At 38.0% G+C, this 27,619-nt stretch overlaps 1 protein-coding gene and 1 long non-coding RNA gene across 2 annotated transcripts in view; one reads left to right on the top strand and one right to left on the bottom strand.

The window, feature by feature from the left end:
• LOC148936739 (uncharacterized) overlaps nucleotides 1-27,619 on the top strand; it is a 49,298-nt gene that overhangs the window by 17,814 nt on the left and 3,865 nt on the right. The window contains exon 2 of the long non-coding RNA XR_016139219.1: nucleotides 2,848-3,013. This is a non-coding gene — a long non-coding RNA (uncharacterized LOC148936739). The remainder of the gene's footprint in view (nucleotides 1-2,847; nucleotides 3,014-27,619) is intronic.
• On the bottom strand, nucleotides 420-17,514 carry LOC148936740 (uncharacterized). The gene is made up of 5 exons (XM_089076706.1): nucleotides 15,885-17,514; nucleotides 15,721-15,811; nucleotides 15,171-15,340; nucleotides 12,964-13,102; nucleotides 420-1,506 (listed from the first exon to the last, which is right to left on the bottom strand). The coding sequence occupies exons 2-4, from the start codon at nucleotides 15,794-15,796 to the stop codon at nucleotides 12,983-12,985; spliced, it is 366 nt and encodes a 121-aa protein (XP_088932832.1). The 5' UTR covers nucleotides 15,797-15,811; nucleotides 15,885-17,514; the 3' UTR covers nucleotides 420-1,506; nucleotides 12,964-12,982.

The raw sequence follows: 27,619 nt of genomic DNA, 5'->3' as shown, positions 1-27,619 counted from the left end.
TTCTATCCGGCCCAGCACTAAAGATAATGAAATTTGTTTCCAACTAACCTTTACACCGCATATTTTAGAAACTTAACATCATAGGCAAATTACCTCGGAGCAAGATGAATTTTCATCTATGAATTACATCTCAGAATCTTACGTGACATGTTTGTTAAAACAAATAATGTAGTAAAGAAAGAAAAATATGATTCTTGATTTTATTATTTTTATTATTTTATTATTTTTTATTATTTTATTATTACTTGATTTTATTACTTTTTTATATGTGAATTTCATTGACGCGAATAAAAAACAAACGTAAAATCTAAAATCTAAAATGCAATTATGATTTTTTTTTTATTAATAATATTAAAATGAATAAAATATAAATTATATTTGTCTTTTGGATATATATATCTTCGTAAAAATATCTCTTTGATTGCATTTCACTGTTTATAAATCGGTATTTATGTGACTTTTGATTTCGCGCTTTCACAAGCTTTTAGATTTTGCGACCGTCTCCGCTGCGGAATCTCGTGAATTAAACACAAAGTTGATAAACCCGAAAGAATGTTTGGATTTTCTGGGTAGACGCTGTTACAGGAGCGGCGGAGGGAAGTCATGAAGGAAGGGGGCGGCAAAGCATTCCTTGAGTGCGCCTCCCTCGAGGATGCCGCTCCGCACTTATATGTAGTTGCTGGATATACAATATACCTATATACGAATACACACACACACACACACACACACACACACACACACACACACACACACACACACACACACACATGTATACACTCACACACACACACATACACGATCTCGCAAATTCTTCCTCGCAAACACGCGAGTGCGCAAATGCACGTTTATTCGCCACGTATATCAGATATACGTGCACGAGTGGCTCGAAACTGTTCTTACCTTGATCTCAAAACATTTCGAAGCAATTAAAAGGTGCAGTCAGATATTTAGCTAAGGATATATTGTAAATCAGAAGAGGGTTTTTTACCAGACAGTATATCAAATCATGTTAGCTTCTTAAAGAATGAAAAAAATCTAGTATTAGAAATTTATCGTAATAATGAAATAATTTTAGAAATAATTCTTTAATATTAATTTATTAAACTGAAGATATATTTTTATCATTCGATTAATTGTGTACTATTTCAACCGAAACAAATCTCTGCGTGTAAGATTTCTGACTCTGTGTAAAAGTGTTGTCGTAGAAAATTATGTTGGTACTCTTGCGAGATTAATCTGCTGATAATAAACTTGAGGAACAAAAAGAGATCTTCCGACGATATAATTGCGTCATTCTCAAAGTTGAGAATCTTCGCACTCGACAAAAACTAGCGAAATGGGAATTAGGAGGCCGGAGGGACGAGAGAGGACAGGTACGATAGCGCTTGTAAGAAGCTGTAACTGCGTGGCGGCAAAGTGACGGTGGATAGATGAAATGCCAGTCCGCCTTACGGTAGTGACGCGAACCACGCTGCCGCAAAATGGATGTCGTACAGGTGACAGCTGAAAAAAGTATGATATATTAGCGACCATTAGGTAAGGAGGACCGCGGTTGCGCAACCCGGCCATAGAACGCGGCTAATGGCGCTCGGCGTTAGTGCTGCTTCTTTTGGGAGGTCCCAAAGTGCCTACTAAGAATGATTCGAGGAGTAACTCACGAGAATTCGCAGGACTCGCAAAGAGCTGGATAGCATAATCGCGATTCAAAAAGAAATACCGAGACGAACGTCTCTTATGAGAGATCTACAAGCCTTATATAGGCAATCCTTTTCCCATTTGACATGTGATGATTTATTATATTATAATACTGCGTACCTCGCATTGTTCAAAAAATTCTTGATATTTATTTTATATACAAATAGGAATAAAAAAAGATGAAATTTTCTCTGCGAATTTTCTAAAATGTATAATTACTTTTTTATTATTTAATATTTGATCTTATTGATTTTTATTCATGCATATAAACATAATATTAAAAATCTAAATTAGAGCGAAAAGAATGTAACTAAATAATAACATATATTTAAAAAATTTGCATTGTAAAAGCTTTTACTTATAGTGACAGATATTTTATACTGCAAAAAGTATTGGATGTCGAATATAGTGATACTGAAAAAAATTTGCAGAATATAAAAATAACGTATCAGATATATCAAAATATTAATTACTTATTAATTACTAAAATTTTTTAAGCAGCTGATAAAGATGTTCTTGCTAAATCTAGCCTGAAGATAAAAATCTATGTTTATGTTTTCTGCTGAGATCTCGAACGAAGAAAGGTGTACAATGTATCCGAGCGAGCGATTTTATCGCTCCGCTTCAATTTTCCCGGAAAATAGAATTAACGTCAGTCAAAGGACGAATATGCTCTCGTAATTTTGATTCACGCGAAGCCCGTTATCTTTTACATTGCAGCTTTTGGTGCTGGCACAGCTGACACTTTGATCGTAATTATAATTTTACGGACTAGCCATGGAAAAGTGAGATATTAATATTAAAACATCCTGATAATAACGGAAAAAATTTACAATAACGAAAGAAAGAATTCCTACATTATTTTCGTAGCGTAGATAAACATCTGCTCTTAATAAATTCATCCGCATATGTTATACGTCTCTAAAAAATTTTTTTTTATATTTAATCCATATGATATATATTTTTCGTCTAATAAAAATAGTAAAAATAAAAAAAAACGAGGTTATTTATTTACATGAAATTCAGAATTTTTAAATATCGAGAATTTTAGTTAATTATGCGCTGCGACTTGCTGTGTGAATTTTTTATCTACACAAAATCTACATAAAAGTTCACATTTCATTAAACTTTTGTCGGCTTTATTTTTAGATACTCGAATGACTCCAAGAGATGATGAGAATTATGTGCCAAATCATACACCGAACGTGCGCCCAAGCAGCCATTACCATTCGTAGTTCGTGTGTCACGGTATAACGAATCATCGGACTCTGAAGCCTGCCAATGACGGAATGAATTATGCAGTCGACAGATTATGGTGAGTGGAGGATGTATGGTGACGCGCGACTGGCACCGACTTACTTATTGGTCGTAGAGCGTATCGAGCTGGTATGCATGTAAAATTAAGCGTTGCTCGTTGCCACGTACAACAGTGTAGATACGCTCGTGCTTGCATATATGTATTCACAATTTTGCTCAGAAACCAGTATCTTCTCTAATGAAACATTTAATGACAAAGTTTTAAATTATTTTACATCCGACTTGCTTGTTGCATAAATTAAACGCAGCATGAACAGCCATTTCTTAGTTTAGAAAAACCTGCCCGAGTAATGTTTCCTTTTTATAATTCACATTTTGATCGCTTTATTGCATTTTAATCAATATCAATAATTGAAAATCTAATTGTATGTGCTTTTTCCTCTTTTCGTTTTCTCTGTTACCTCAAACAAACAAGTTCCCGTTATTTATAAATTATCTCTCAAAGCTTGAAGATTTTTGTGCTATTATCACGATGCATTTTCACATAACAATCTCGCACTTTCGAGTAGTCGCGAGCTGAGCGCGGATCGCGTAAATCGCCAACACTAAATTTCTAAGGTCGTTCTTGGACGATAGTCTAGCTCCTGCTGTCGTCGTTCTTCTTTTTCGAGGCTTGAAACGTCTGCGGCACGACTTCCAAGTACCGTTGTCGGGATAGTAGTATCGTCTCTATTGTCTACAAAGACGAGGGAACGCGCTTACTATCTCTCGGACCGCCGTTAATGCGCGTAAGGGTGGCAATCCGATGCCATCTTGCCCCGTAAACACTCGCGCGTAAATTTAGGCTGAGTGCACGCCTCTCTTTCCGTATACCAAAATGAGATTCAGTTAGGTCGGGTGGCGGTCTCACCATACGATACGACAGTGACTCTCAGCAGTCTTTAAACAGCTAAGACACATCCCTTTTTTTACCTGAATAATCTTGTAGGACCGTTGTTACGTCCTGGCCACGATTACGCTAATTCTAACAAAAGATTCTATCTTTGCTACACAATGATAATTACGGGGACCGAGAATGGTAGCCATGAGACTCGGAGTTCTAATTTTATAAATCAGAGTTACGCCTTAAAATTGCCGGTATCTTTCGGTACAATTTTGTTGAAGAGAAATAATTTTTTCTCAGACGTAGCGGTACCGTCATTTGTAACAGTTTTTGTCGAGCTTGTCATTAAATTTGTTTTATAAAAAAATAAAAAACTGTTGTCTAATTGACATTGACTGTGTGCAATAACTATTCTGATAAAAAGCAAAGATTTCCTATCTTGTAAGAATGTAGAGTCTCATGAAAAAAAGCTATAATTTCGTGCATTAGAGAAATAGAAATGTACGGAAAAACATTCGTCCGACAGGACTGTCTCCGACGTTTATCTTTTCAATCGTTGGTAGAGAGGAAATGGAAGCAAAAAATTGGACATGTGGATTTCTGTTGATGAGAAGTCAGGCAATTATGATGAAATATTTTTCAAAATTTCGCTTTTAATTTTCGATTGCCATTTCTCGGGAATTTACTTTTCAGTTTGCAGTTCTTGTCGCCTTCACTTCCGTTTACGCGCGTATGCACCTGCAAGATGAGCGTGAGTTAGGCGCACGATACTTATAACCAAAGCACGCATGCTCCCCCTTCTCAAAGATTCCATCGTATCTTCCGCTTCTTTATGTTACGGTCAATTTTGTATTCTCTCGACGTTATCCACTCTTTTTCTCACTCCTTCCTATTCGCGATCGCTACCTCGTTCTTCTTCACACCGCTCTCTGGTCAAGCCGCTTACTTTTCCTTTCTTCGCGAGCCGGAAGGAAGGAGGGACGCAGAGGCGAAATGTCACGACGGCATGGCCGTTCGAAATATTTTACGGTTTTGTGCTCCGGCGTTTGAGAGTTCTCTCCCTTCGAATCTCTTTTCCGCGCAGAACAGATAACAAAAAATATACACGCGAAACTCATTTGATACTTATCTTCACCCTCTACTTCATCATCGAACGCTTTTCGCTTCCGTAACATCAGCGTCACGCGATCGTTCAGAACCCGTTGATTTCACCAGGCGGAATTGGAATAGGGGTAAAGGTTGCGATTGATACAATCTCTGGCATCCTTTTACCAAAGATGAAGATTTGTTGGGTTATATTGTGTTGCTCATAAATCCATAAAGAGATATCTAAGAATATAAAGCTTTCGCATTACTGACAGATTTTTGCTTGCGCTAGTGCGATAAGATACTTCCGAGTTTCCAAGAGCAGCCATCGTTATTTTAGTTAACAAGATACGCGCGAAAAGAGAGTAACGAATTTCTATGTCTACCGCTTTCTCGGATTGGATTTATTTTACTTGACTGATATCGCGCCGTTGCGTTGTACGTGCGAGTTTGTTGTATGCTACCTTTCCTCGAGAAGAGTTTCTTCAAAATCTTCTTTTACACTTTCTCTTCACGGATGAGATAACAGTGATGGACTACTGGCGCGGCGACGCGTGATCGTGATAAATTAGTATACACATTTTTACCATGCCCGAATTGAAATTTATTGCACGATGGTTGCAGATTTATAAGTATCCGATATTGCGTCATAGTATCACTTGGATCGCCAAAAAGTAAATACGTGTGTATATATATATATATATATATATATATATATATATATATATATATATGTTAAGTATATCTATCTAGAACATGTATGTTCTACATACAGTGAGAAATTATAACGATAAACGTACACTGCTCGTGAAATCAGATGCATAAACGCAAAATACAAACATAGTTGCATACCGTGTGTAATGGTGGAACTAAGTGAAGTCAAACCGTGTGTAGGATGCAATGACCTGAATTAAAGCAATTAAGAGCGAATTATGGTTGAGAGTTTAAAAATACAAATGCCTGTACGTACGCTTATTGTGTAACATTTTTAAATTTGCAGCATACTCATGCGAGATAAAATTGGCCTAGAGGGATAGAGAAACTGACGTAATTGTTTCTGAGTTATCAGATGTGCGATGCCAATTATTAATATGTAGATTGTTATTTCTAATTACAAATTATTTTTTCACTCTGCTACAGTAACGTAACAAATTATATATTATTTAAAATTAAATGTTAAATATTCATATTGTTTTTCTTTTGGTTTATATAGATATTTTCAAATAAATTTGATCTTAATCATATAAAATATATAAAATAAAAAAATTTAAATAAAATATAGTGATCAAATTAAATATTGAAAAATAAAATTCAAATTGCAAAAATCGACAAATTTATTGTATTGTGATTTTCATTTTTAATATTTAGCTTATAGGAAAGCCTTTTAATTCTTCTTATTAATGAACAATTATAACAGATATAATTATTGAAATTTAATTACCGTGCCAAAATGGCTTCTATAACTGAACGACTATAACACTACGCGATTGTCCGAGAAAACACACAACGAGAAGATTAAAGCGGCGTTCTAAAGAGGTCAGTCGTGAATTATGAATAAATCTTTCGTGGCATTCGAATTGCAGCATCACACACAATCGCGCGCCAGGTATGCGCGTCATTGTCTTTTTGGAAATATCTCGGTTGGCGAATGCGACGGGGTCGTTCGCTCGATTCCGCTTTGTCGTGCTAATTCCTTTGCCATGTTCCTGCATAAGCGAGAGTGTGTGTACGGGGGGAGATTTGGATACTTGCTAACGAGGTCAGTCCCGCGACTCGTGCATTATTACAACGCACCTGCGCGTCGTGTGACATACCTGATACATACCGGACCTTGAGGACGAGTGAGAACAAGTATGAATCTTCCTCGTCCAAAAAAAAAAACAGGACCGCGGGACTGCGTGTTCCGAGCGAGATCAGAAAGCAGCTGTTAACCTACATTTTCAAGTACCGTCATGCCAAACTACCGATTTATTGCTGGCTTTTATATAAATGGATGACCGGGGTGACATGTCAATAATATCGACGATAACAAGCCTTGACTGGTGCAATTCTCGTAACGTGCATTTCCGAAATTCAACTCTCAATGTCGAGCGATGCAAAACCAACGTTTCTCTTCTTGACCTAATAATATAAAGAACTTTAAATAAGCAAAATCCATGAAATTAAAGATATATAATTTCATTCTGTTAATATAAATACTGACTTGATTTTATTATCATATTTATTTCATCACACACAGATTATTAAACATTACATTGAAAAATTAGATCTCTTAAATATTTGCTTTTTTCATATTTTTATCTAATTTACTATATTTATTGTAACTTTTACTTTTTAACGTAACTTTTTACAATTAATAATATAATCACAGCACGAGATCTATATATTACGCGACGCAATCGTGCTTCTAATACGATTAAGCTCAAAGCCGCAAGGTCATTGAACTCTGAAATAATAGTCGCAGTAAACATCGAAGTTTCATTGGTGATCAAACTTATCGCGACCAACCGTTAAACTCTATAGACAATGCCGCCGTTCAATCTGTTTGTCTTGAATCACCTCGGACAACAAGTGTCCGAGGATTAGGAGGTCAGCTTTGCGCGAAGAGACTTTTGTCTCTTAAAAATACACGCTCGCCGAGGTCCTGCCGGTACTCCTGCCATTCCTTTATGGCAGACATAACGTTATCACGGCCGGACATACCGCGGGGGCTTAATTAGCGGTTAAAAAGTCAATTAGCTTTGACCGTATTTGTTAACCTTCCGCGGGTGCCGCGTGACACGCATACCGACGGTGTGTGCACGCTTTACGAGCGAAGGAGTGGAACGAAACATGGAGCGAGTACGGCAGGGCAAATGTCGCACGTGATGCTCTTATCCCTTTCTCAGCCCTTCTCTGCCCAAGGCCTTAAATACATCTTCCCTTCTCGCTCTTTCGGTCTCATTTTCTTGTCTCTCCGCACCCAGATCAGATGCACCCACACTCGGAGCGGTCAGAGTGGAAGGTCTGGTAAAAAAGCACATGTCCAATTAAACGCTGAATCACCCATACCTCTTTCATTCTTCCATTCCTCACCTCTTCCTCCTCGCCATGCGCCATTCGGCCGTTGCGCACTTCTCCCTTTATCCACCGTTCCCGACAATGAGTGCAATTGCTTCGGTTTCAAAAAGGTTAACGCACCGGGTTAAACGCCGGGGAATTCGGTGTCACTTTCGACCGCCGCGCCACGAAATTGTGGGACCCTTCGTCATCGTGCTACAGCAAGCATTAAAGGTTCGTTAAGGGCGGAGTAAGAGACCGTCGCAATCACACCCGCAGACCCCTATGAGAGACTGATTCTCGACAATTCTCTTCATTCTCTTCGTGTTCTATTCTTGTCCCATTGGGCACACAGTCAACTTATCTCAACCTGTTTGGAGTGACTTTTATTCCGAGCTTTGCAACTCCAATTCATGTAATTACGTTCATGTTTCTGTTTTCCTATTATTTCTTTATGATGAACCGCGATGTACCGGTCATTGTTACGGCTTGCTTAAAGAATTATTAATCCTTCTTCTGCAACAATTTTTAGAGAGAATATTATGATTTTTGCATACTTGGAAAGTTATATTTACAGCTTGAAAGTGACGTTTCAATTCATGTTTAATATTTGAAACGGAAATGACATTTCTAAATGGAAATGTCTTTATCCAGTCTAATAGGTCTATAGTTCTCGCATGAGAAAGAAAATAAACACTACGTTGGATATTATTTTCGTTCCCCTTGTCTATTAATTCAACTCTAGTATTCTCTCGAATGAGCGCACTGTCCGAACATAGCATCGTCGACTCGTGCTGCGAACATGCCACGTGTACGTGCACACACACCATCACACTTCGCCAGATTCGCAATAACAAAAACTTCCTAAGTCGTTGGAATGTAATCATCGAGCACCGAGGTAATGTGCTCAATGAGCTACGGTCGCAGTTACGATAGTGTAGCATATCCGAGATGACTCATGCCAGAATCACAATCTCTGTTTTGCCGCGACGCGGAAATTGCTCGCGATCGCGTGGAATTCGCATTCATCAAACTGCGATTTCTACAAGCAACGAGTAGCGCGCGCGCGTTGTATGTATATAGCTACAATTACCAGAAATAGATTGGTTGCGTTCCTTAGCCCCGATAGATCGAATGCTTCGAAAGTAATTAGATTTGCGTCCTGCGGAGCGAATTTATCGCGTATCGGCTGTTTCTTTGCAGCAGCATTGCTGATTACTCTGTAAAACTTTACAGACGTTTGAAAAACAGAATTGTAATTTCACTTTATTCCTGTCGAGAAAGTATTGCGTCTTAGTACTTATAATAATAACATTATTAATTTAAAGTTTTAACAACATTTATCTATGTGGTAATAGGTAAAAAAGATAGTTTGCGTGCACGAAATATATTTATAAAATAGCAAAGAACGTTTCTAAGAGCAATGAATAGTATTTTACTATGAAAATTAACTAGGAAATTCTACAAACTATAATAAGAAAATGCTGCTGAAAAAAAAAACAAATAACAAATAATACTTTCAATCGCGCTATATATTTTTGAAACAGTCATGAATATGTAATGTTATTTAAATTTATTGAATTTTAATTGGCATACTTATGCAAATGATTTTTTTTGTGTATTTAAATAACAAATATATAATGTTATCTTTTATGTAATTATACAAACTAACTTGCGCAAATTCTCGTATCTAAATAACGTATATAAATAATTGCAACGTTAGTTACATTTTATCTAATAAACTAAGTTATATGAATTCTCAAAGCTTTGCTTCCTTTATCATATTTCTACGTTACTCATAATGTTAATGCATAAATCTGCACGGCATATCAAAAAATCGAATCAGCCATGCTCACGGATAACCGTGGCAAATCTGACATATCCTCTTTAAGCACGGTCTCGATCTTTAAAGCGATTAAGTCCGATCCGCGCCGAGCTCGCTCTTGAGCGGTCGTTGCAACGGCTGCAGATTGCACAAGAGACCTCCACGGTGCATCTCTCCGGCGATACACACGACGTATCGGGCGGGAGAGCCGAATGAATTGCAGTTTGCACGGCGAAATGCGGCAAGGTCATTGCTCCGGCATTAGAGACGAGACCAAACGAATGATCTCCGGAACGAGCTGGATGAAAGCACGGTCCCTTGATCGGAGGAAATGGCATCGTGCGTACTCGCATTCCTAACACGATTGCACGCGCCGTCCCGGGGAGCGATAAACCTCGTCATTCGCCGACATTCAATGAAGCTCGCTCCCTATTGTCGTCATACCATTGTCAATACGCGAAATCGAAGCGTGCGCGAAGCAAACAGCTGTTAACGGCGCACGTGCGAAAATTGAAAATGATATAATAAAACGTAGCGCGCGATTAAAAGATACGCGCTATTCATATTTTGTACTTTGTCAGACCAGCGCCATATTGCGTTTCCCGTTATTCATAGTTGCTAAAATTTCTTAGATTTTTATAGCAAAATATCATAATTTCATAAATGTTACAGATATGATGTCTTCAATTTTTAATAAAACGATTATATACTTTTAACTAATATGATTATTTATAATTAATAATCAATTTGTAAAACTTTAATTTAAAATAAAGCGCTGCTGATATTATTATGAATTGTCGCTTTATCGTGTAATCCAAATGTTATCCAAATTCGTATAAAAAATATTTTTAAAAAATTCTATGCTACAGCCAAAACAATAGCATAATAATATCAAATATTGCAAAAAGCAAATTTATGTTGTAACTGTACATCGCAGGACTGTATGCGCAGAAGTGTATTTAGGTTTAGTTATTGCTATTACATGTTATTTGCAAGTTGCAAACTTGCGTACAATGTTGTTATTTTAATTACGTGATATGTTGTTTAAATTTTATTGAAATCGATTTTGTGGTTTGTTCGGAATTTAGAATTCACATCCGCATATGCATTATTTCATGTATATGATATTCCAGTCGCGTTTACGGTACAATCCGTATTCAAGTTTTAATGAATTCTGTTAAATATATCTAATACATATATTAAATATTTTCACAAACGATAATAACTTTTTAACACAATAATTAAATGGATATTAATTCTTGGAACTGAAAATGAAAAGAAGCGTGATAATAATGCTTATAAGAAGGAAATATAAAAATAAATTGAACTCGGTTTTTCATTGAAACGAAAGACGACAAAATTATTAATCAACAGATAAGTCGAGAGATAAGGTCTGTGGACAACACAAATAGGGTTGGCAGGTTACGAGTTTTCACGTAATTTCGCTGAAAGCATTAATTTAGATTAAAAGATCGTCTTCTCCGCGGGAAGACGAGATTCCTTCAGGAAACGGTGAGTCCCGCACGATTGAAGCTAATGGCTCGTACACGGCACGTGCCAGCGCGAGAACGAAGGAATTAAACGCCTCATTTCTTGACGGCGCCCGCTCGTGTTTTTCCTTACATCCTTACATCGTTATAAGCGATGACGGAATTAGTGAGGGCTATATTTCGTCCGGCATTTCTCGGATGCATTAACGAAGACAGCAAATAACATTTTATTACTTATGTCGCATTGAAGTTGCTGACAAATGCAATTAACAATTTTTCAAGGATAAGACGTTGTAAGTAATATATTGATTTGTATCTTCATAGTTTTGTCTGAATATTTTCAAAGAAAGTTGAAAAGAACTAAAGAGGACTAAAAATAAGATTCATCGTTGATCAGTCTTCATTACGACGAAACGAGGAGGAAAGTTCTCACGCCAGCGCGAGAAGTCTCATTAGATTCTACGGCTGAAGTTTCGTAGAAGTTTACTTTCGAAATATCGGTAAACGATGAACGCAGCATCACAACGAGTAAACGATAGAGAGAGACAGAGACAAAGGCAGGGAGAGAGCGGCGAGAAGTTCTTGTTGCAATCGAACGTACGCAGGAGAAATCGTGAGTAGTCGAAATTACTGCGTCATAATGCACTCACGGCTCTTTGCTCTCCATGGTCATAAATCTTCTATCTAATCTGTGCTAATCGTGATTTGGAGGATTACTCAACGTTGATGATTTAATTTTTAAGATGTCTTCTTCACGTAATTGATCTATCACGTTTTCCACGTCAAAATAATATAATAAAAATGAAATTATCTAAAATGGCGAATAAATTGAACGAAAGATAAATTATTTTAAATTACACACCTTATATATTATATTAATACACATTGTAAAAATATAATTTATTTATTGATAACTGAATTTATTTATTTTCTTGATTTAAAAATTTTGTCAAAAATATTTATTACAAAAAGCGACAAGCTTTTAGTTTTCCTATTGGCTGTACTTTATATTTCACTTTAAAGAGAAAAATCATCTGTTATATATTACTTTTTAAATGTGCCTAATATATTGCAAAAAAATAATTGTCTAAATTTATTATATGAAAAAACAAACAAAAACAAACAAAATGTTTTAAAGTAATTTTCTTATGGAAACGTACGTGTTACATTTAACATAACTATGATGACGAAAATATGCGCCTTTCTATTTTTCACGTGAGTTCTTTTATTTGATCACGTGAAATTCTCGAGCGAAATGGAATAACTCAGGACAAAAGTGTCGAATCAAATCGAACGATTTGCTAAAAGTGTTCACGTTCAACGTGAGCTATGGAATAGCAAAGGGAGAGGAACTACTTCGACATCGTCGAGAAAAGCTTATGCAAGAGCGCAACGCGAATCGTAAGAACGGAAGCGAGATGCGAGAGGATGAAGAGGCGGAGGGCAAAGGGGAAGATGGAGAGGCAATAAGTGTAGGACTCCGCAGATGCGGTTTCCGATAGTCATCGGTACATCGTATAAATCTACTTAACAATGGACAGAGTGCACTCTGCGCGAACGGGACCGCGGAGCAAATGTGCGAGCGAGAGAGCGCCAATAAAAATCAACATGCTGCCATTCATGCTCCGAGGAGACCCATTCGCCACACTTTGCCCGGGTATACGGTGAATATACGCTATACATACACATAGATATACTCGGCGTTCAGACATGACAGAATAGATCGTGACGTGGTCTCCTCCGTGGTGGTTCAATCACTTTGAAGTGGCCCGTAAAGACAAGGCGATGCCGACGAGACGACACCGACTCCGTTCTTGCCACCTGCTGGAGGATTACCGCCTGTGTCACTACATATCGTCTCGATATTAGCGATTGTCGTGCTATCGATATGTAAGATGCTACTTTGGACTATATGATATCTGTGCGTCAGATTCACATACGCGCTAAGCGCAAGCCTTTGTGTCACGCGATCACGAAAGCTCGCGTAGTAATAGAAACGGGAGTCTGTCGAGATATGAAGAACCTCATCGACCGGGGTCGTCTGCCGAGCATCAGTAATATCGGAGTGCGATCGACGATAAAGGCTCGACAGCGTTCTCGAGTAGATGCTCAAATTGCTAAGTCGCCACGTCGCGATGGGAACAACGGAAGGAATCGACAGCTTTTCGCGCGTCGAGGAACACCTTGCATGTTAAATGAAAAAAAAAAAAAAAAAGACGTTCTCCAATCGAGCGTGAAGCGAAGCGATTGTTGGCTGGGCTTCTTCGTCTTCTCCCGTAACATCGGATCCGGATGGCTGTGTGCGGCAATGTACACAAGCACGAGAACCTGACACGGCAGCTTGACGGAAATGCGCCACTATTAAAGCGCATCTCTTGCGCGTTTTCCGCTCTGCACTGCGCCGTTCGTTGATATGCAGACGATGACACGCTTTCCGGTTCCGACAGATTCCGCACTCCCGTCTCGTATATCGCCGCGCGAAGAGAGCCGGCTGGAGCTCCCACCCTCGCAAATCCTCCAGAGACCGCTTCGAGACGCACCAGCCTGCACTCTCGTCCATTTTTCATCGCGGCCGGAATATACGAGCGATCGTTATCGCCTCCGTAAGGAGGAGAGAAGAGTACTTCCAACGGTTTTATTAATGGACGCGTTTCGGCCCTCTCGCTGCCACGACTGACCCGCCGAAAAAATATTGTGCACACACGAATCTTATCGATGATATTTGTGTGTGTGTGTGTGTATGTGTGTGTGTGTGTGTGTGTGTGTGTGTGTGTGTGTAACGGTGTAGAAAAATACACGAATAATTACAGCCGCGCGAATCAGCGAAGAACGAAGCACACGCAGCACATTCGCGAATCAAATCCAATCGTAACTGTTTACATCTGTATAAACCGTTTAAATTTTGCATGAAAATCGTGGCTGGTTGGATACGACAGCAATATAGATTTAAAAATCACCTCGAGTGTATGCGATGTCCATGTTAACGGCGTTAATTAAGCATTGGTGCGGATAGGTGCTTCATACATGGCACATTGAGTGCACTTGAATTGTCGGGCTCTTGCGATTTTTCATAAAGTCAATTCCATGCTGGTTTTAATTCGAAAGAGAGAGAGAGAGAGAGAGAGAGAGAGAGAGAGAGAGAGAGAGAGAGAGGGAGGGAGAGAGAGAGAGAGAGAGAGAGAGAGAGAGAGAGAGAGAGAGAGAGAGAGAGAGAGAGAGGAAAAAAGAGAAAGATTGAAAAAAGGCTTTTTAAATTTAAAAAATTCTTAAAAAAGAGATTAAGAAATGGGATTTCCAAAAATTAAAATTTTATCATATATTTAATAATGAATAGCAAAATCTTTTGCGCGCGTTTAATTATGAAATGTATTAAATTTCTTTTAGAATAAGATAAGAAATCTTTTTAGTGAAGTTTTTAGTGAATTTAGTAAAGGTTGTATTTAAGAGTTTATACAACATCTATTTATGTACAAGTAAAACCTTTACGATAAAAAATGAAAATGTATATTTTCATCACTCGAAAATATAAATTTTAAGCATTTTATAAAAAGAACTTAGACATAAAGTATGCAATTTTAAATTAGAATTAATTAGAAGAAAATTTATAAAAAATTAATCGTTACGTTATGTATATTGTATTTATGACAAGGATTCGAGTCAAAAATCGCAAATGTCAAGCTACATACTATTTTGACAAGAACAAGGAAGGATTGTTTTTCACGTATCTTTTTATTTATATTTTCTCGTATTTCTTCTCGAGCCCTTTAGCCGCCTCACTGGGTGAAACTTCCCTAATCCGCGACTCTCAAGATAGCGATGAAGGAGAGACCCGGGGAATCTCGGGACGTTTCCGCATCCCGATGAAAAACACGAGATTCCGTTGCGTACTTACATGCCACGTCTCGTCGAGTGTTTTCGGTGGAGGACCGCCACACACCGAGCTGCAGGGCTGTGAAAAGTTTCCTCGTCGCGCTGGGAACACGATCAGGCGATACATCGCTGGTACGTGCCGTGTATATCGAAACGGTCGTCGGTTAACGTCGAGTCTCGTGCATACGCGAACTGAAACACATACATGCGTACACGTATTAACACATACAACAGAGACGTACTGCTCGCACGTGCGCGCACGGTTTTGTACTGCACTCGCGGTCTGCATCTACGTAAAAGAGCTCTATACTAGAAATATCTACTTTGAATACTATCCAAGTATACGGATACTGAAAATGAAGTATCAATAAGTTATTTTTTTGCATCGATAGAATAATCTATTTTTGATATTGGTTATATATCGATATTCGAAAAGTAATGGTATGTGATTTGGAACGCGGAATAAGGAACGTGCCTAAACTTTTCATCAAACAAAAATTTTCAAATATTTTCTATGTAAATTATTAGATATATTTCATTTTTGTACTTTATGTTTTTGTATTTTTAGTTACTTTTCATTATGGGTGCGCACAACCGTGCACCATCGTGAAAGACTGTGTCTTCCATCTTTTCTTCGTCGTTTCCCATGTGGCTGCGTCTTTACTGGAAACAATAGAACATCTTTGTCGGAGTAGTCGCGTGGAAAATTCGGGCGTTGCGTTAAGAGGCCACCTACGCGCGGGATTTTTTTTCACTGCGACGTTTCTCCTCGACTTTTAAACGGGACGACACAATGGCGCGAACGCGCTGTCTCGTTTCTCCGTCTTGCTACCCGATTCCCTCGGTCCCTCTGTCTCTCTGTCCTCCTTTCACTTCTCCGCGTACCTACCGCGTTCCGCAGATCACATTAGCGTCAGACACATAACGTGTTTTCCTGTTTTGCAATTGCCGACGCTACACAACGCTTTGCAACAAATATACCAACTCGTACATATAACTTCGCGGCTTCTCTATCGCTCACGATTTTGGCTGTATTGACCGAACGCAACGTTCTTCTTGCGCGCATGGGCATCGCTCGATCTCGATCGCCCTTTCAATCCCCTTTATGCTTTGGTGACCCCGGCAAATTCGGAACGTCACGTGCTAAATTGTATCTGCTTGCGCAATCGAGATATCGCATCGCCATCGCGTCGCTTGACTCCGTGATTATTCCATGCGTGAAAGTCACGGTGTCGCATGTTAGTCACATAACAACATTGAATATGAAACGAGCACAATAAACCCAACGGGGACAAGAGGAGTCTTTTTTTTTTATTTACAATCTGTGTGATTCACGAAAGCAACTTCAAGAGTTGAAACATGCATACGTACGGTTAGTCAGTTGAAGGTCTTGGGACAAGCAATCTTAGGCCAAGTGTTGCAATCAGTATAATTTTGATGAGCTCATGTGACATACACGTGTGTCTTATGTTTATTCAAATGCGAATGAAAATATAGCCAATTAGTGTGTCAAGTAGATTTTCCGTGTTTAAAATCCTGAACTTTATCGAAATAATATATTATCACTTTCAAACTAACAAAATCTTTTGAATATCCAGAGTAATAAAAAGCAAGCATATTTTACAAACATATTTATTTATGTTTACGGCTTATTTATTTATCAGTTGTTTAACATAAGAATTACGTATAGCGTTATTAAAATTATTTTTAACTTAAAGTGGCTGATATTTTTTTTTAATTATTTCTCTATTTACACTGAATTAAATAAAAATTCAAATAAATATAAACTATAATTGAAATAAAATATATGTAAAATATATGTAATTAATCTACGAAATCATGCTTCTTAAGATTTATATTTATACATATCCGTTTTTAATTTGCATTCAAGAAATATATTCGCGTACAATTACAAAAGCGTAGTAAAATCCCATCATTATTGTGCGCACGAATAGCCGGATATCGATGAAAGGTAATGATCTCTAATTAGCTAAATTCGAAGATAATAAGCAAGACATGCACGTTAATCGGTGCTCGTTGTAATTTCCGATATTTTCAACGTGCAAGCGTTCGCCTACGCTTTAGCTGTAACGGAATAATCACGAGACTGACTAGCGTGTTTCGAAATTCACATCTGTGACCTTTACCAAAGCCTACTTCGTGTATGTCGGAATTTTTTTATACAGATTCACTTTTATCCACTTCCTATACATCTCTCTATGTTGAGAGAAATATTCAGCTCATGCCGTGTATCTTTAAACATGGAATTTCGCACGAGATTATTCATTCATGCTAGAAATATTTTATATAATAACTATTCTGTACTGTCTAAATTACATATTCACAACCTATGCATGTAAAGCATATTATGAAGCGTTATTAAAAAAAAAAATCAGAAATCAAGTTTATTTTGACTAGTTTAATTGAAAATATTTTTGAATTTTTGAAAATATGATACTGTTAAAAACATTCCTTGTTTTGATTGTTTCAGTTTTAGAATTTTTTTCAATACTATACATAACAGTGTTAGACAGTAATATTATATACAGAGATATATATATATACAGAGAAGATTACATGGCTTGTAATAATTTTGATGACTTATAATAAAATTATTATTATTTTTGTTAAGAAATTGTTATTTATATGTATAATGTCTCTAATAACAGTAAAGTACTGTAATTATTTTAACCTTCTGCATAATTGTGTTTTTGCTTTACTATATTAATTTTTATATGTCTTTAAATTGAGATACAAATATTTTTCATTTTAATCAAATCAAATTAATAGTTTGGAAACGTCAACATTAGTTTTCAAATAAACAGCTAATATTCGTTCCTGTGTCGTAGATAGAAGAGCAAATGTCTAATATTTGGACAAACATTTCTTTTTTTACTTTAAAGTCGCAGTAATATATCAATATTAATTTGAAATATTACTTTTATAATCTGATATAAATTAAATAATTAAATCTTAAACCTTATTTAATTTTCGTATATTGCATATAATTAAAATGCTATAGATATTACAGAAGGTTAAAGACATCTTTAAAGTTGCGTATGATAAAAAATTTCTACGTAGTATCGTTTCGACTCGCAAAATATCACCAGAGCGTTCATAAATTACGTATGAAAAGTGCTGCAATTACGCGTGCACCTTTTGCGGCCAGCACCCATGTTGTTATACGTTATCTCTCTTAATTTCTCAAGATGTCTGACAAACGATTGTATATTAATACTCTTGAAGGAGACCTTGTCGGTCTCCATTCACCGAGTACTGGATTCGATTCGCACGGCTGTGTGGCACCACCGGAAACTTCTTTTTCTCATGCAAACGACCAATTAGCTGTACGTGCCTTCGCGATTGAGTCACGATTGCTCGCCAGGACTCGTGGCGATGGCGACGACAGCGACGAAGACGACAACGAAGATACAGCGACGACGATGACAACGACGACGACGACGACGACGACGATGACTACTCGTCGAGAGAGCGTAGTACTTCGCCGCATACATAACGTATGCGTTCTATGTGCTGAACGATGCAATTGCGCAATCGGCGGTGTCGAGCGGCGCACGTAGCATCCGGTGAGTAATCTTAGACAGTACGCACAGTCACGCGGCGCAACCGCAATGGGCTCTTGATGGGGGAACGGGAATACAGAGAAAAGGATTACAATATTTTCCTCTCGCAACAAGCCGGCCGCCCGGTTCATGTAATCCGATTCGCATTTCTTCGTTGTATATCGAATTTGTCTCTTTGAACGCACAAAAGAATGACGCGCGATTTTCCACGTCTCGCACCATTTCTCAATTCTTTGTTCCAGAGTCCTTTGACCCTTTGCGTCTTGCTGGACCGTCGGACGGTGTCCGTGTGACGCGTTCCCAAGCGGTAGGTTCGGTGCACCAGGGACGACATTGGGAATGGAATACATCATCATTATCAGCATCTATATACCGGCAATTTGCTGGGTAAATTATTATTTCGGCGTGAATGCTAATGCCGTATTGATGGAGGGAGGCATCACGTTGTATCGCGTGAGATTCTTGTAGAGCGCAAAAATTTGTGCAGCGCGAGGTCGCGACGCACGCACGTGTAGCCGCTGATAATTTGTGGTTCGCCTGCAGGAACGCAGCGGCAGTCTTACTATGGCCTCTCTTGGGTTCTTTCGAAGACGATACCGCGTGTACTAACGCGTTTCTCGCGCAGCTCATTACTTGCCCTCGTTCGTTGGTTTGGTAACGGAAAAAAGTGCGCTGTTAAAGAGAACAAGAGAACGCCATCGTAAAGCAATCCCACGAACGAGCATAGCATTGATATTTTCACTGCGCGATGAACAGTGAAACGAGAATTCCCACATGTTTGGATTTAATTTAAAGACATTTTTAAAGGGGGGGGGGAGGGGGGAACTTCGCTCTTCTCGAGTTTCCTCGTGCTGGTTCAGCGCAACGACGGACGTGAAAAGAAACTGCTTTATGCATCGCGCGAATACGTATGCAATAGTTCCGAGTGACCGGTTACGCTGGTGGTCACGTACTTCGATTATAGGAAATCACGACGGGTATAATATTCACCTGGACTACGGTTACGTTTATGAACGTGAGTTAACCGCTTCGTATTTTTACAGCGAGAAACGATATCATCCCGTTATGAGCGCGATTTAATGTATTTCAAGCGCATTACTTACTTGCGTGTTAATATCTCGCCGTAGGCTGCACGTGCATTACATCGAGATGAATTACAACTCGTAATTGCCGCATAGATATATACACGCGCACACCTGCGGTAGGATAGCTTATAATTGCAAGTGTTACAGGCGAATGAAATCCTTGATAAAGAAAATTCCTTTCCCGAAGATACGTTCCTCGATGTTTTCTACGGAATATTTTCTCCGTGACAAACCTGTTCCCCTGTACACCGGTTATTAAAATTTAAATCTTCTTAGCCGGCTATCACAATCAGCAACGCTGATTGCATACTCTTAAATGAGTCACATTATAACAGCGCAGGTGAAATATGTATATAATACATACGTATAGGTGTGTTGCTCACGGTGTTTGAACTGAAAGACAATTGCAGCGACGTAACATTGAAATTCCTAATACGCATAGCTGACTCGCGTACACGGCATGCCTAGCGTCGGCAAATAGCAACAAAAGTATTGAATAAAACGAGATTGCACGCGGGCATACTGACGCGAATATTTTAAGCGTTCGTGACACGGCATGCCGATATATCCGAATCGAGAATGTAAATCTGTAAATGTTTAGGCACATTTTTTAAACACTTTCCTATCGATTATGCATGTGTATATCGCATGCACATAGTCTATCTATTAATTCGACAAATTATAGAATAAGATTATCGTAATATTATCAAGCGCGCGTGAATATTGTTAATGCCTTCCGCGCAAATCTCTACTCGCGGAACATCATTCATTGGCGCACACGTAATGGCCACTCGGGAGAATCGCGTGGAGAGATAACAACACGAGTATGGGTATTTCTGCGTGGAAGAAACTTTTAGTGGTGCGAGCTTAATCTCAGTTTGTACGTGTCAACCGTTGCACGATAAGACACGAAAGCTTATGATAGGCGGCCATACAATTGTTTAGAGATTGGTACGTGCGCACGAGATGCAGCTGCATGCAGCATGCACGCGAGACTACACATGTCACGAGTTATATGCAAACTGACACACTTTTTTTCTCAACCAACAGTCGGCACTACCGTGTTTACGAACCTTGCCGAAGTAAAGATTACAGATATTCCTCGCGTGTTTGTCGAAAGAAACTTATGCGTTTAATGGGTTAAATGCGTCGAGGAGATATGTTCAATGCGCTCATTTTTATCTAAACCTATCCGTTGATTCATGTTCATAGGTATTTATTTATCATAATTTTAAGATATTTACACATTTATATTTACATACTTCTATTTATATTGAATTATATTTATATTGAAAGATTTTTTTTATAGTTGTATTATGCTTAGTTTTAATTTTTGTTCGAGGGAAAAGTAAATGCAATTTTAATGCATCAGCAAAAGGATCTCTTTATTTAATAACTTCCTTGTGCAATTGCGACGCAACACGCATCTTAGAAGGAGCGATATGCAAAAGGTAAAAATGGAAAAAGAGATTGAAGCTGTTACGAAGCGATTGTGTATATGCACACAATCGCCGTAACGATAACGACGCTCTCATGGCGATATGCAGGCGGTTATCATCAAGACCACCGGTGTAAAGAACAGAAAATGTTTTCTTACTGTGCGAGTGATGTTGTGTGTGCAATTACGATCGTGCGTTTTTTCGTTGGGTCGAAAACGATTCTCGCTTATGTAATCGCCGATGAAAAAATGTCGGGGTCGTGCTTCGCGCGAATTATCGCGTGTGCGATCCAGGGACAGACATTGATTATACTGTTATTGAGGAATGCAGAATCGTGGGATATACGCGCAGCCTACGATAAGATTTTGAACGGTCGAAAGATTATATGGGTCAATTACCCAAATGGAAATTATCGCTTTAATTGCTAACATATTTATTTGCGAGTTATTGAGAAATTGGGGATTTTTTTATACGAAAACGTGTGAATATAAAAGTAATGATCTTCGAAAACTACTCAGATCTTACTTTCGCGCGTGCGCACGTGCACGAGATGATAATTTCGTAATTGTGTTGAAAAATCGACACACGTGGTTACCCATGCTTTATTTTAAATATAATAATGTTATTTTGAGCTGTGAGATATTCGTTATGTAACAAACACGTGCTGTATATGCCGTAGTAAAGCTGATTCATACTTCATTGGTACGCATTTTCTGAATGACCTACTGGTAGTGTGCGTTAAAAATAACCTGGCGTGTATCTTGTATCGTGCGACGTAGAGGCGAGTGATGACGAATTTTACTAGCTTTTTTCTTTTTCGGATTATACAGTGATGTCACCGATTGTGCGTTTTACTTGTCGTTTTATCATAATTTTAAATAGTCTTCTAAAAGACACCTCTTCTAAGTTGCGCAATTTCAGCAATCCATATAATTGCGTGAATCTTTGACACGATATATGCTCAATGTAAACACTGATAGTATAATCAAATGTTACTAGAAGTTTTCGAAAGATTTCAATTATGTAGCGTGATACAGGATATATAATTTTCGGTAATCTCGTTTTATTGGCGGTGTTTTATATAATTTTTCTTGATGATACCTCACACGTTCTCATATTCTCAGAAATAATACGGATGAATGGATATTAGTTCCGATGAAATGAGTGTCTTTATGTAATGCCCCGAGTAATTCTGTTCATAAAAATACTCTCGCAATGGCCATTACTGCGATGATTCATATCTTGTACAATATCGTATGATCGACATTGATATTTCCTGTATGAGTAAGATGAGTCGCAACTCAATCTGTTCATCATTTCAAAGGAGATTAGTGAAATGTTGACATTTTTATCAACAATTAAATGTCACGTTTATGATACGTGATTGCTGCATGATTCAACAATTCTATTGCGTACAGTATGATTCTATGCACATAATTGCATATTCCAAAATGATTCCCATTTTGGAGTTATAAATGTTATAATTGGAATTAGCATGGTAAATGAATAGCATTTAATTGTTTACACAGATGCATATTAACTACTAGCTATGTAATCAACAAAGCTTTGAAATCATCATTCTGAGGCGTAATTGCTAAAATTACATATTCATCATCATAATGATTTAACATCGCATAAGAATGAACTGTTCGGTAAATTATTATTTTTTTTATTATTCTTGTGAATTTTTGTGAATTTATATAAAGTATATTTGCATCGCATTACATTGCGCTATGTTGAAAAAAGTAAAGATTTATTTTATATATTTTAATACTGTCATGCAGAATATAAAGGTTTTATAATCACGCAATCACGTGAAGCGAATTAAATTATTTCATGACAGGCTAGCTATGATTTTTAAACAAAACATGTCCGGTGACTACATAAAAAAAAACTTAATCGCCTTTTCTCACGTTCTCGTTTTGATCAAGGATAGATCTACTTAGCGGAAACAAGCGTGCGATGGACATCGAGCATTCTTACGCGATAGACCGTAAAGATACGTAAAACTAGTTTATAAGTTATATAACGATCTGCACGATTGCAACTATTTAAACCGGAACATATTCGAATGAATAAGAAAAGTTTGTATAGATAGAACAAGACCGAGAACAGCTTTGCCAGTGGGTAACTTTCATATACGTAAGAGTTCTCTTCGTCATCCTCAACAGCAATATCCGCATTGAAAATGTCAATTTTGCAAATTGTCTCGTGTCGTGCCTGACATACATAAACGTTCGTACACTCGGCATCAAATACGTTTCCATCTGATCTCTCATTGGATTTGTCGCGCGTCGATGCGTCCCTTGCTGCGCTCCGCTTATTATACCGTTCTTCTCAGGTGGAGTCTCTTTTATGGTCTTCAGAAAGGTATCGATAATCGGCCGGCGGAACAAAATTAAGATGAAGCAACGACTCGGAAACGTGACTTCGGCGCGTTTCGACAGCGTCGAACGCTCATCGGCTACGTGTCGAATGATAGTGATGCCGACGCCGCCGCGACCGTCGTCGCCGCCGTCGTCGCCATCATCGTGGGGAAATAAATTCGCGGGACGGACATCGTCGTCTTCCTCCATCATCAATTCCATTCCGTGAGCGCGTCCGACGCTCGCAGTTTCCAATCAGGCAAACGCATGTCGTTCATCCGTCGCGCGCATCCGCGTTTATCGCCGGGGCAACTCGGCCACATCGAGGGAAAACCAATTTGCAAATAGGTCCGTTAGGATGTGCGTAGGGTTAACTGGCGTCGGATCGAATTCGCGTCCATCGTGACACGTGGAATCCTATCGCGCAATATAACGGATCTGGATGAGAATCCACCCGTCGTTTACGTCGAAGTCCTAATTAGCCGTCCGTACGTCGCATCCTTTTCGGGCCCGCTATTGCGATGACGCATGAGTTATCGATCTGCGAGTTGCGATTCTTCACCGAAATGTTGAAGGATTAAAAAACAATATCAATAACCTTTAAGAATCAGTATAATTTCAAGTTAGTTTTAATTTTCTTCACATAACACTTATATGACACATAATTACATATATAAAACTATTTGTTATTATATGAAAAGAATATATATCTGATATATTACATATTTGTTTTAATGAATTTCAACAATTTTTGTCTAAAAGGATATTTTTAAAAAATTAAATATTAAGTGCGCATTAAATTTTTTTATATTTATAAAATATTTCGAAGAAGAAACATTATAATTTTTTTAATGCAAAGAGATGAATCAAATGGAATTACATTACCACTAGAAACGTACAAATAAGTGTGTTATTATCATTCATGATAACATTGTGGGAAGATTAGATAACAACGACGCCACATCCTTCAATGATTTACCAACAATAACATTTTGATCCATTAAATGATTGTTTTGAAAATTATTTGTAATTGCTAATTGCGCGAATACACAATTGTAACATTAGATAAGCAAATATACCTTCATTTACGTGATCGTTAATAATGCAATAGAAAATAGTGGCTCTTATAATTTTTTAAGAGCCATTTTTGGTACGCAAAATTTATTTAGTTGACTCAACATCTCAATAATATCACATATTCTATATATATTTTTACATACATATTTTTTACACAATTTAAATGCCGATAGCAAACTCTTTTAACCATATCGTTGTCGATAAGCATTAAAGCCGAAAACGATAAAACCTTGAAGAAGTATTTGCAATGCGCGTGCAAAAAAGATGTGTCAGAATATTAATGAGTTTGCAAAAGACATATATCTGTCAGAAAGAAATCAATACGTTTTTTTCCATCGGTACGGTTTTATTCGTAGATACCGATGGTTTCTCTCACCATCTTCTGCTTTTCGTCTCTCCCTGTCGTTAACCGACACCTCTTAATTGCACGACTCGACATACTTTTTTACGAATTACGCAACACGCACGATGCCACAGGCGCAACTTGCATTTACGTAACTGTAATTTTATTCATGCCTTTTGACCCGGGTATGAATATAGAAAGAAATTCGTAAATCGACATAACCGCGGCAGCTATGTGCTATGTGAAGAATTCTCTTAAGATGGAATCACACTTCCGTAGATATAGACGAACGGATGAACGAACGAATGAACGAACGAACGAACGAACGAACGAACGAACGAAGGAATGAATGAACGAACGAAGAGAATTCGGTTAGTATGTACCGAAGAGTGAATGAGCAAATGGATTCAATTTGGTGCACACATTAGCCGAATTTCCTTCGTTCGGCCGTTTGTTCGTCCGAATAGTATGGGGATCTGCCTTCGCGTTTCGATCGTTTGGATGGTTTTTATTACTTTCGAGCGATATCGCTTTTCGTTTTCGGTTCCCTTATCCGCACGAACAAAATCACTCGAATCATATTTCCACACAAATGCGGAAGCGCGGTTTCCTCCTCTGGTCAAAATGATATCGCGATGCGTGTTGACATCTGCATCCGTCCTTACATTCCGCGTTTACATATATAGTATGACGTAAACATCCATCAGAACTAAATATGAATCGGATAGCCTTTCTCTCTTTTTGTATCTGATATCTTTCAACATTATATGCTAGATTAAAAAATTATTTAAATATTATAAATATAATATAAATCTATTGTGATTAATGTGTCTTTAGTGACTACATTTTACAATATACTATACAGATATCTATATTTGTAACTTTTATCAACATTTATTTAATTTTAGATCACATTAATATTTCATTCAATTTCACTTTTATACTATTGTTTACACCTTTGCACTTTTGTATATTTAAACAATATTAATTCTAACATTTATTACTCTTACCTTTCTTTTCCGCTTTTCTTGTTGTTTAAATTTTTGTACTTTTGGACTTAAATATTTCATATGAAAAATAATCTCTTCTGTTCTATACTATCTTCTCAATAATGCACTGAAACATCGCGAATATATCGAGTTGCAAACAACAAATGGATCAATGTTTTTATACATACATTTCTTGTGCACGTATAATCTTATGCACAAAAGAAAAAGATAGCGGATTGATCGATTCATGCAGCGACGTTCATACGTTCAACTCGGTTTGCTCCGGTTTCCAGAATGACATAACCGTTGCGAATCAATTACGGTAGGAGCTCGGTGAAATCGCTCCTGGCGTAATACGGTTCAAATCGACTGTGGACATTCGCTGTTCTGACATGAAGGCGCCAAAAGCCGATCGCATAATGCGTATACAAGCGAAACGATCCAACGCACACAGGCACATTGCGCATATACGCACTATGCACCCGCGTGATATCCTTGAGCTAAGCGGGCTCGAGCATAGTCGAGCAAATATTTACCAGCATATTTTCGGAGATCGTTAATATTGGCTCTTGCATGCCCTTCCGTATCGATCTCGCGCGAATTATGTAACCTAAAGGCCATATTACTCGATGGGATTATCGGCAGTCAGAACGAGCCGACTTTATCTCTGAAATTGGATTGAAAAGGAATAAAATGATTGACCGAATCAAATATTACATTAGATCGCACGAGACCTACCAGTGGAATGTATGATTTAGATGCGCAAATGTTTACCGCAATAATACGTTTTACATTTTCGCACATTATCTATGAATGTGTAATTTACAATCGACAACATTTCCTTAATTGCCGACGTGGTAATGACGCGACGTAATTAGATCTATAATAACATAGATCTAATATTGAAGATAGTAAATATTTAGAGAGGAGAGGCACGTGTATGTAGTAGAACGGTAGAAGTTCAGCGCGCGATAACGATCGAGAGCGCGAGAAACGCATTTTTAGACGGGATTGCAGATCCCGTCTGAATATTTAAGTGGAGTTAATTAAATACGTTGAAATTGCTTCATTAAACGGGAGTAATCTACGATATAATAATCCGTTCCTCTTAAGGGGTAGGAGAGCGCGAAACTTTCTGTCACTGCCAAGTCGCTCGTCGGGATTCATCTTGAGAATATCTCCCCGACGTCGGTCCTCTCAGAATTTAATAACGTTCCCTCGGAAAGTTCTTTAATCGCGCACGCGCGGCATTGAAACGTCACGATTAGCAATTACGAAGAGATTTTTTTTTTCCTCTGTCACATTCCCGGCTCCCATGTACTCATTTTTAGCTCCATCTGAGTAAATTCGTTTCGTTGCGCGAATCCTTTGTTTCAAGTCTTCTTTTCGCCGCTGCTATTCAGAATGATACCGTAATGAAAGTTCATTTCCTCCCCTTTACGTTTGCTGCTTCGAGGTTCGCTATTCGTAATTTAGCGTATCAGAAAATATAAATACACCAGCGTTAGAGCATTTAAATGCAATTTCTGCACAAGAATGAAAAAGTTAGGAATCCGTGTTTGCACCTGCAAAGAGCTATTCTCGTCGA

The sequence above is a fragment of the Pogonomyrmex barbatus genome, unplaced genomic scaffold (genome assembly GCF_055798465.1).
Source record: "Pogonomyrmex barbatus isolate J1 unplaced genomic scaffold, ASM5579846v1 scaffold2, whole genome shotgun sequence".
Lineage (NCBI taxonomy): Eukaryota > Metazoa > Arthropoda > Insecta > Hymenoptera > Formicidae > Pogonomyrmex > Pogonomyrmex barbatus.
Note: the sequence above shows the minus strand (reverse complement) of the source record. Positions and strands in the feature narration are given on the sequence as shown.

Bases quoted from the DNA above. Each gene is read 5' to 3' on its own strand.
- LOC148936740 (XM_089076706.1), bottom strand. From the start codon at position 15,796: ATGGGAAACGACGAAGAAAAGATGGAAGACACAGTCTTTCACGATGGT. The intron at 15,341-15,720 runs GTAACTAAAAAT...TATGTGTTTCAG, and splicing joins GTGCGCACCCATAATGAAAA to TTCGCGTATGCACGAGACTC. The intron at 13,103-15,170 runs GTAAGTACGCAA...GTAATCCTCCAG, and splicing joins CACTCGACGAGACGTGGCAT to CAGGTGGCAAGAACGGAGTC.